We start from the raw sequence: 10,394 nt of genomic DNA, 5'->3' as shown, positions 1-10,394 counted from the left end.
GGGTCTGGGTGGGTTACTCTTTGGAGGGTCAGATTGGACTTGTTGGGCCAAATGGCCTGTTTGCACACTGTTAAGGATTTTATGATTCTATCTCCTTTGAGCTTTCCCCCTCTCACCTTGAATGCATGCCCCCTAGTTTTAGGCATTTAATTCGACTGGGACAACACTACTATCATAGGGCAAGCCAGACAGAGAACAGCCAGGGAATTCCTAGAGGCATGGCATTCATCCACAAACTCCATCAACAAACACATCGACCTGGACCCAATATACCAACCACTACAGCGGACAGCTGAAACTGACAACCGGAAGCGGCAGGGACAGACCACTATAAACACCGGAGGAAACATCAAAGAAGCGCTTCGCAGGAGGCTCCTAAGCACTGATGATGTGCCTAGCCAGGGGACGAAACGTTTGCAACAAAAATTTCCAGCTCGGCGAACAGAACCACAACAACGAGCACCTGAGCTACAAATCTTCGCACAAACTTTGAATAAACTTTGATGTTTTAAGAATATTACACATTATAGAAGAGGAAGTTCAGGACATCTTAAAGAATATTAAGGTGAATAAATCTCTGTGACCTGATCTAATGTATTCCAGAATGTTGTAGGAAGTAAAAGAGGAAATTACAAGACTCCTTGCAGAAATATTTGCATCATCTATAACTACAGTGGATGCCTGATGACTGGAGGATGACTAATGTTGTACCTTTGTTTAGTAAAGGTTGTGAGGAGAAACCGGTGAACATTAGACCTGTGAGTCTGACTTCGGTTGTGGGTAAATTGTTGGAGGTGATAATAAAAGATAGGATTTATGGACATTCAGAGAGGCAAAGATTGATTAGATTAGATTAGATTACTTACAGTGTGTAAACAGGCCCTTCGGCCCAACAAGTCCACACCGACCCGCTGAAGCGTAACCCACCCAGACCCATTCTCCTACATTTACCCCTTCACCTAACACTACGGGCAATTTAGCATGGCCAATTCACGTAACCTGCACAATTTTGGATTGTGGGAGGAAACCGGAGCACCCGGAGGAAACCCACGCAGACACGGGGAGAACGTGCAAAGTCCACACAGTCAGTCGCCTGAGGCGGGAATTGAACCCGGGTCTCTGGCGCTGTGAGGCAGCAGTGCTAACCACTGTGCCACCGTGCCACCCACGATTATGGTTAGTCAGGATAGTTTTGTGTGAGGAAAATCATGTCTCACAAACTTGATTGAGTTTTTTGAGGAAGTTACCAAAAAGGTCAATGATGGCAGAGCAGTCGATGTTGTTTAATTGGATTTTAGTAAAGCCTTTGACAAGGTTCCGCATAGTAGAGAAATTAGTAAAGTTAGGTCATGTGGGATTCAGGATGAGCTGGCTAATTGGATACATATTTGCTTTAATAGCAGGAGACAGACTAATGGTGGAGGGTTGCTTTTTGGACTGGAGGCCTGTAACCGGCAGTGTTCCACAGGGATTGGTTCTGCGTCCTCTTTTGTTTGTAATTTATATAAATGATTTATATGAGAATATAGCATGGTCACTAAGTTTGCTGATGACACCAAAATTGTTGGCACGGTAGACAGTGAAGAAGGTTTTCTAAGCTGTCTGGCTTGCTGTGTTCTTCAAGCCTCTTGTTTGTTTACTTTAGATTCCAGCTTCTGCAGTTTTTTGTCTCTGTGAAAGGATCGTGATTAAATGGGTCAATGGGCTGAAAAATGGCAGATGGAGTTCAGTCTGAATAAATGTGAAGTATTGCATTTTGGTACAACAAACAAGGGTAGGCCTTATACAATTAACGGTAGGGCCTTGGATCGTGTTGTAGAACAGAGGGACCTGGGTGTGCAGGTACATAGATCTCTAAAGTTTGTGTCACATATAGCCAGATGGTTAAAAAGGCATTGGGCACGCTTGCCTTCTTTGCTCAGTCCTTTGAGTATAGGAGTTGGGAAGTCATGTTGCAGTTTTTGGTGAAGCCGCTTCTGGAATATTGTATCCAGTTCTGGTTTCCCAGTTATAGAAGGATGTTAACAAGCCAGAGAGTTTTCAGAAGAGATTTACCAGGATGTTGCCGAGTATGAAAGCTTTGAGTTCCAAAGAAAGGCTGGATAGGCTGGGACTTTTTTCACTGGAGCATAGGAGGTTGAGAGGTGACCTGATAGAAGGTTATAAAATAATGAGAAGTATAGATAGAGTTGATGGCAGTTCTCTTTTCCCTAAGACGGGGAGTTTCAAGACTAGGGGGCACATTTTTATAACACATCGGGGTTATTTAGGAAACACCTAAAAGTATGTAAAGGGATCAAGGCGATCAGGATTAGGTGTCGTAAATGCAGCTGGGAGGGGAGCTATCAGGCAGTAGCGTGCCACTTCCCGAAATGTACAAAAATAGTTGGTGGTAATATAAATCTTGATGCTAGTGGTAGAGAGAGAGGGGAGAGAGATTTAAAAAAGACTTGAGACAATTTTTTTTACACAGAGCTTGGTTTGCATGTGGAATGAAGTTCCTGAGGAAGTGGTGGATGTGGGTACAATTAAAACATTTAAAAGACATTTGGATAAGTCTGTGAACAGGAAAAGTTTGGAGGGGGCAGACAGATTTAGTTTGGGAATATGTTCGGCATGGACTGGTTGCATTGAAGAGTCTGATTCTGTGCTGTATGACTCTATAACAGCCTCTCCTACCCACCTCCGGAACTGTAATAGAATAAATGAAAACTGAATTTCTTGAAACCAATCTTGTAAACATCTTCTGCAGTCTCTCCAGTCCTTTAACATTCTTTCTAAAGTGTAACATCTAGAACTGTCACAGTACTGTAGCTGACGTCAAATTAGTGGCTTATATATGTTCAACATAACCTCCTTGCTGTTGTGCTCTATGCTCATTCAGCCAAGGATGCTGTAAATATTGTTATCTGTCCTGCCACCCTTAATGACCTATGCATGTATACATCAAGATCTCACTGCTCCTGCACCTCCTCCTTTGATGTTGTCACCTTATTTTATATTTTTGTATGTCACTTGTTTTGCCTAAGAATTGCATAACCTTATAGTTCTCCACTTTGAACTTCATCTGCCTATTTAACCAACTTGCATATGTCTCTTTGAATTTCTACACCATCCTCTTCACTGCTTACAATGCCCCCATGTTTTGTATCAACCACAAATTTTGAAATTGTGTGCTGCATTAGTATATATCAAGAATAGCAATGTTTCCAACGCTGACCCCTGCTGAATTTCACTACATATTTTCTCAAGCCTGAAAAACATCCATCAATCATTGCTCTGTTACCTATCATTCATCCAATTTTGTATTCATATTGTTGCTATAGTCCCTTTTTATTCCATGATCTATACCTTTCTCACAAATCTGTTGTGCAGCACTGTATCAAATGTCTTCTAGAAATCCATTTACACAATATCTGCATCAACCTCTTTACCCCATAAGTTAGTTATTTATAATTTTTCTTAAGAAATTGATGCTTAATTAACCTGCTTTTGTTCATATGACTATTAATTTTGTGTCAAATTATTATGACTATAGGTTTTCCTACCTCCAAAGTTAAACTGATTGGTCTGTAGTTGCTTGGCTTGTCTCCATACATTTTTTTGAACAAGGGTGTAACATCTGCAATTCTCAGTCCTCTGGCACCATCCCTGAGTCAAAACTTATTGTTAGTGCCCCTAAAATTTCTATTCTCACTTCCTCAATATCCTTAAATCCATCTCATCCAGTGCCTTGTCATCTTTAAGTATGGACAGCCTATCCAATATTAGATTAGATTACATTACAGTGTGGAAACAGGCCCTTCGGCCCAACAAGTCCACACCGACCCACCGAAGCGCAACCCACCCATACCCCTATATTTACCCATTACCTAACTCTACGGGCAATTTAACATGGTCAATTCACCTGACCTGCACATCTTTGGATTGTGGGAGGAAACCGGAGCACCCGGAGGAAACCCACGCAGACACGGGGAGAATGTGCAAACTCCACACAGTCAGTCGCCTGAGGTGGGAATTGAACCCGGGTCTCAGGCGCTGTGAAGCAGCAGTGCTAACCACTGTGCCACCGTGCCACCCATCTTCTCAATATCAATTTTAAACCTTTTTAGGAATGGAATTTCCTTCTGTTTCACTGTAGCCTGGTAGCATCTTCCTCCTTGGTAAAGATCAAGGCAAAGTATTAATTTAATATTTCAGCCATGCCCTTCTGTAAATCCCCTTTTGGTTCCTACTCAGCTCCCATCCTCCTTTTAACTCTTATCCTTTCCTATTCATGTATCTATTCAAATGTCTTTTAAATGTTGTAACTGTACCCACATCCACCACTTCCTCGGGAACTTCATTCCACATGCAAACCAACCTCTGTGTAAAAAAATTGTCTCATGTCTTTTAACACTCTTTCACTATTTATATACATATAGAATACTTTGGAATTTCCTTTTATGTGTGCCACCAGTCTTTTCAGTTAGCTAAGTTAGCTGGACGGCTGGTTTGCAACGCAGAGTGATGCCAACAGCGTCACTTTATTCCTGCATATGAAGGACTCTCCTTCTCAACCTCTCTGTCCTTATAAGGCATGGTGACCCTCAGGTTAAACCACGACCTGTCATTTCTCCCTAATGAGAGAGCAGCCCGATGGTCTGGTATGGCAACTTTAACTCTAGCCTATTTTTCATATTCTTTCTTTGTTTCTCTTACTTGCCTTTTTAACATTTCTCTGAACCTTCTACATTCAACTTGGATCTTAATTGTATTTTCATCTTGCTAGCTGTTATGAGCATACTTCTTTTTTATCAAAATGCCTACCTTTTTGTCATCCAGGGAGCTCAGAATTTGTTTGCCCAACCTTTTGTTTTTTTGAGAGTATTTATCTCAACTGTTTCCAAATCTTTTCTTTTCCTTTGAGTCCAATTTATTCATCCTCGGTCCATTTTGACCTCATTGAAGTAAACTTTCCTCCAATTAACTATTCTTACTCTAGGTTTTTCATGACCCTTTTCCAAAGACATCCTAAACCTTATGATACAGTGTTCAGTATTCCATAAAACTTCGCCCATGAGACTTGATCGACTTGGCCCTCCTTATTCCCAAGAACCAGGTCTAGCAGTGATTCTTGGTTGAAAATATGTCGCTGCAAAACTTTCTTGAACATATTATAGGTACTTCTGCTCCCTTTTCCCTTTACAGTGCTAATATCCCAGTCTATATTCAGATGATTGAAGTTCCTCATTGAACCTCAATTACTTTCCATGTATATTTCCTTCTCTACACCCTTCTCACTAATTAGTGCTCTGTCATAATTCTTCACTTTTATTCCTTAGCTAATTTTGTAATCAGACTGTTACTGCTCATTTTATCTCAAAAGTTTAAATATTTTCCAGCAAACATAATAATGGTTCCTTATGAAACACCTTCTGAAAGTTCATATAGATCAGAAGGTGTTTCATAAGCCACACTGACCTCATGCACTTTCTTTGTTACTTTTTCAAAAAAAACATCAAACGTAATTGGGACTTAAAAAGTCCACACTGGCTTTACTTTGAATCCGTGCATTTACAAATATCATTGCCAGGTTTACCCTACTCCGATTTAGTTGAACAAGGGAATAACATTGACAATCCTCCAGGCCTTTGGCATCACCCCTATATCTAACGAGGATTGGAACTGAAGAGTTGGAAGACTTTTTGACTGAGACCTGTAGTGAATGAACATCTGAACATTTTGTTATATTGCCTCTTTTCTGCAATCTCTGTTGTGTGGTGTAAATAAAGTAGTTAAATAATGGCTCCCTGCAGCTGAGCTTTTGTTAGATTTTCATTGTGTAAAATACAATTGCAAAATTGCAATAAAGCTGGGATGACATTTTTGTTTACATGTCATTTGAAAACTTAAGGGCTGTAGAGCAATGTGACACAAGTTTGGATCACCTAAAGTGATTTTGATTAAACAATAAAGATTGTTTTAAGTAGATAACATGTTCAGGAAAGAGGAGATTTGACAAAGGGAGAGCAAGCTTAATATCCTATAGTCTAAATTTCTCCTAAAGTGAAAGTCAAAAAGAAACTTAAAGTTTGGTAGTACTGTATTACCCAAACCACCAGGTGAACAGTGTAAATCAAGGTAATTGGTTAAGCCAAATCAATGTTACAGTCCCAACCATTAAATGGAGTTAAAGTTCAGATTTGATACAGCTTACAGATACAAAACAAGCAGATTCCAACTAATGCAAACAGAAGGAAGTAACCAGCCAGATAGATTAATTAAAAGCTTGAGATTTAAACCAAAAACAAAGTGTTGGTGAAATTCAGCAAGTCTGACAGCATCAGTGGTAAGAAAACAAAGTTAACATTTTGTGTCCAGTGACACTTCATTAGAACAAAAGAAAAGTACCTGTGTTAAGAAAACACTTTCTTTTAATACATAAATTACTCTGGTAATATTGGTCATGTATATTACAACAAAACCAAGTATACAATCCAATCTTTACATTTGCATATCGCTGATGTTGGTTTAAACATATTGCATTTTGAGAACTTATGTAAATATAACATTTTACATTTTAATGTACGAGTTGTTCCTTTTTAAATGGAGAGGGCGTGTCATATATTGCAAGATCTGAACGTTTTGTTCTATTGTTCTCTCTGCTACATTCAATATTTGGGAAGTATGATTAAATAGTTTAAATATAGCTGCTTGTAGCTGAGCACGTGTAAGTCTAACTCAGTACAATATACAACAAAGCCATCCAAATCTCAACTGTCCATATCGTACCTTGTCTCAAGTTTTGTTCATCTATTACCTCTATACTTTGTTTTACGATGCTTCAATTTCTCTCATTCTTGTTCACAAATACTTTAATTTTCTTTCTCCTCCTTATCTCTATAGCATACTCCAGTTCTACAACCCTTTCCTTCCCAGATCTGCGAACTCCTCCAACTCTGACCTTTAGCACATTTCTGATTGTAATCACTACACCATTGACAGCCATTTATGCAGCTGTGTAGGTGCTAAGATCTGGACAGGGTGAACAGAAAAAACAGTTGTTCCCCATAGTTGAAAGGTCAATGACAAGGCAGCATAATTTTAAAATGAAAGATGGGAAGTTTAGAGGAGTTTGAGGAAAGCATTTTCATCCAGAGGGTGGTGGGGGGCTGGAATGCACTGCCTGGGAGGGCAGTTGAGGTGGGAAACATCACAACCTTTAAACCTTGGATCAGCGCTAGTAGTGTCATAACATTCAAGGCTATGGGCCTGGTGTGGGAAAGTGGGATAGTATAGGTCGTAGTACATTTTTGGGAGGATAGACCTCGATGGGCAGAGGGGCCCCTTCTGGATCGTATAATTCTAAGATCTGGAAATCCTTCCTAAATCAATTTCTCCACCATTCCTCCTATAGAATGCACCCTAAAACCTACCTCTTTGACCAAGGATGGGTCACCTGCTCTAACATTATCTTTTGTGATTCAAAGTCAGATTCTTTAGATTATAACCTATGAAATATCTAACCTCATTTTCGTAAATGATTACAGTTAGCTGTATAGTGCAAGCTATAAAAGGATTGACTTTGGAAACAACATCATTTGAAAAGGACCATGCCCTTTCATTTTTGAAATTTCAAATGCATTGCTTTCCCTAATATTCTGATAAAGGATATTATCAGTGTGGTAAATAAGTATCGTTGTGGCAAATTTTTAATTTGTTTTTTGGCCACAGCACTGGCTTTACAGACGGACTGTTCATCATTGAAATTATTGGAATCCCAGGCAAAAAGTTGAAAATCTAATTCAATCTTTTTTCTTTGTTACTGCCGAGTTACACTCTATTTTTCCTTAGGATGTCTGCCTTTCGCAGATTTTAAAAATTCTTTTTATTTCTCTCTCCTTTTGTTGGTTCTCCAGACAAAATTGATGGAGATTCTTGAGTTGGTAAACTATATCAGTTACCTCTTTAATGAATTTGTTGACTGCAGATTGACATTATTTTCCACATTGCAAATATTTTTCCCTCGATCAATGCTCACAAAATCAGATTAACGAGGCGTACATTTCACTATTGTTTGTGGGACAATGTGGACAAATTTGCTGCCAGTCTTGCCTTTGCAACATCAAGAACAGCATTTGAACTCATCTGTGAAACTCTGAGATGGCTTGAGGATGTGCAAGAGGTATAAATGCAAAGTTTCATGTTATATTTTCTTTCCCACATATCCAGTCATGACATCCAATTTTGTGCATTTAAGTAGCTAAGGGTCTTGAACCAACCAAAATGACAAGACATGTAAATTTTAATTCTTATATTTTCATTTGCTACAGGTCAATGCACAGGCTGACACAGATAGATCGATTGGATCTGGGCAGTAATGAATTCACAGAGCTGGTAAGAAATGATGAATAGAAGTTGACTTGTATGGATCAGGTGCCACTAACAATAGCCAGTGACATTTTACTACTGAAAAAAGGAATCTGTTGTATATTGGCCTAGATCATCCATTCTCTAGGTTGTTAGAGATTAGACATATTCCAAAGATATACACTGAGACCCCCCCGGAGACCTTGATGCACTGACTAGGTGGGGATTTGGCAAGAAAACTTTGAATGTGAATTACTCTGCATTTGGAACTATCCAAAAATATCTCCAACTCTGAGTTAGGCCACTTTTGGAATAATGTGTGCGATTCCGGTCGCCTTCCTATCAGAAGGATGTTGTGAAACTTGAAAGGGTTCAGAAAAGATTTACAAGAATGTTGCTAGGGTTGGAGGACTTGAGCTATAGGAAGAGTCTGAATAGGTTGGGGCTGTTTGCCCTGGTGTGTCGGAGGCTGAGGGGTGATCTTATAGTGGTTTATAAAATCATGAGGGACATGGATAGGGTAACAGACAGAGTCTTTTTTCTGGGGTGGGGGAGTCCAGAACTAGAGGCATAGGTTTAGGGTGAGAGGGGAAAGATATAAAAGAGACCTAAGGGGCAACTTTTTCATGCAGAGGGTGGTACGTGTATGGTATGAGTTGCCAGAGGAAGTGGTAGAGGCTGGTACAATTGCAACATTTAAAAGGCATCTGAATGGGTATACGAATAGGAAGGGTTTAGACAGATATGGGCCAAGTGCTGGCAAATGGGACTAGATTAGGTTGGGATATCTGGTCAGCATGGACGAGTTGGACCGAAGGGTCTATTTTTGTCCTATACATCTCTATGATTCTGTGTGTAGGTTCGGTGGATTGACCCTGCTAAATTGCCCATAGTGTTTAGGGGTGTGTTGGTTAGGTGCATTTGTCCGGGGTAAATGTAGGATAATAGGTTAGGGGAATGGGTCTGGGTGGGTTACTTTTCAGAGGGTCGGTGTGGACCTGTTGGGCCAAACGGTCTGTTTCCACACTGTAGGGATTCTATGATTCCATGATTGAGGGTTTCAACTTCGTTCTCTAGATAGTTATGCAGAAAATGTTAGATGAAAAGTGATTTGTAACATCTGTGTTAATATATAACTGACCTTCCTAAATCTTTCCTCTCTCCAAACCCCTCCCCACAACCTAACCCACTCCCTGCAACCAAAACCCCTCCAACAATCCTCCCTGAAGCCCCCAATTTGAAAAACCAAAGCCTTTCCCCAGGTCCAATCCATCTACCCTATCTACCAACCAACTGCCTGCTAATCCAGCTTGTCTATTGTCTCACCTACCTGCCACTCCCATTCTATCACTTTACCTGCTCGCCCAGCTGCCACTAAAGACTCTTCTTTGCTCCGTAGTTTCTCAAAGAGACTTTGGGCATACTTAGCTAGTGCCATAAAAAGCGTGCAGTCTATAAAGATTCTCTCCATTACTGTCTTTTAGAATACTGCACTTGCTGATTTTGGAAGAATTCTCCATTGGTAGGCAGGTAGCTATGAAACATTTTGTCTAATCTGGTTTGGAAACAGGAATTCTGACCCAGATCTGAAGATTTGGAGGATTGTAATATAAGGAGTAATATTGTAAAGCCTGATGTCTATTGCATATTTTATGTTCAGCAACTCAGGACTGGATTTCTGTTGAATTAGGGAACGACTCCGAGTTATTTAAAATGGTGATGGGACTCGATTCAAATAGGTAAAAACAATGACTGCAGATGCTGGAAACCAGATTCTGGATTAGTGGTGCTGGAAGAGCACAGCAATTCAGGCAGCATCCGAGGATAGGCAAAATCGACGTTTCGGGCAAAAGCCCTTCATCAGGAATAAAGGCAGAGAGCCTGAAGCATGAAGAGATAAGCTAGAGGAAGGTGGGGGGGGGGAGAGAGTAGCATAGAGTACATTAGGTAGGTGGGGAAGGAGATGAAGGTGATAGGTCAGGGAAGAGAGGGTGGAGTGGATAGGTGGAAAAGGAGCTGGGCAGGTCGGACAAGTCCGGACA

General features: G+C 40.3%; 1 protein-coding gene across 23 annotated transcripts in view; it reads left to right on the top strand.

Moving 5' to 3' along the window:
- lrrc7 (leucine rich repeat containing 7) overlaps positions 1-10,394 on the top strand; it is a 607,301-nt gene that overhangs the window by 367,242 nt on the left and 229,665 nt on the right. For all 23 annotated transcript variants that reach the window (XM_043699350.1, XM_043699364.1, XM_043699344.1 and 20 more), the window contains one exon: positions 8,316-8,379. In XM_043699350.1, the coding sequence (XP_043555285.1) occupies positions 8,316-8,379 (64 nt within the window). The remainder of the gene's footprint in view (positions 1-8,315; positions 8,380-10,394) is intronic.

The sequence above is a fragment of the Chiloscyllium plagiosum genome, chromosome 11 (genome assembly GCF_004010195.1).
Source record: "Chiloscyllium plagiosum isolate BGI_BamShark_2017 chromosome 11, ASM401019v2, whole genome shotgun sequence".
Lineage (NCBI taxonomy): Eukaryota > Metazoa > Chordata > Chondrichthyes > Orectolobiformes > Hemiscylliidae > Chiloscyllium > Chiloscyllium plagiosum.
Note: the sequence above shows the minus strand (reverse complement) of the source record. Positions and strands in the feature narration are given on the sequence as shown.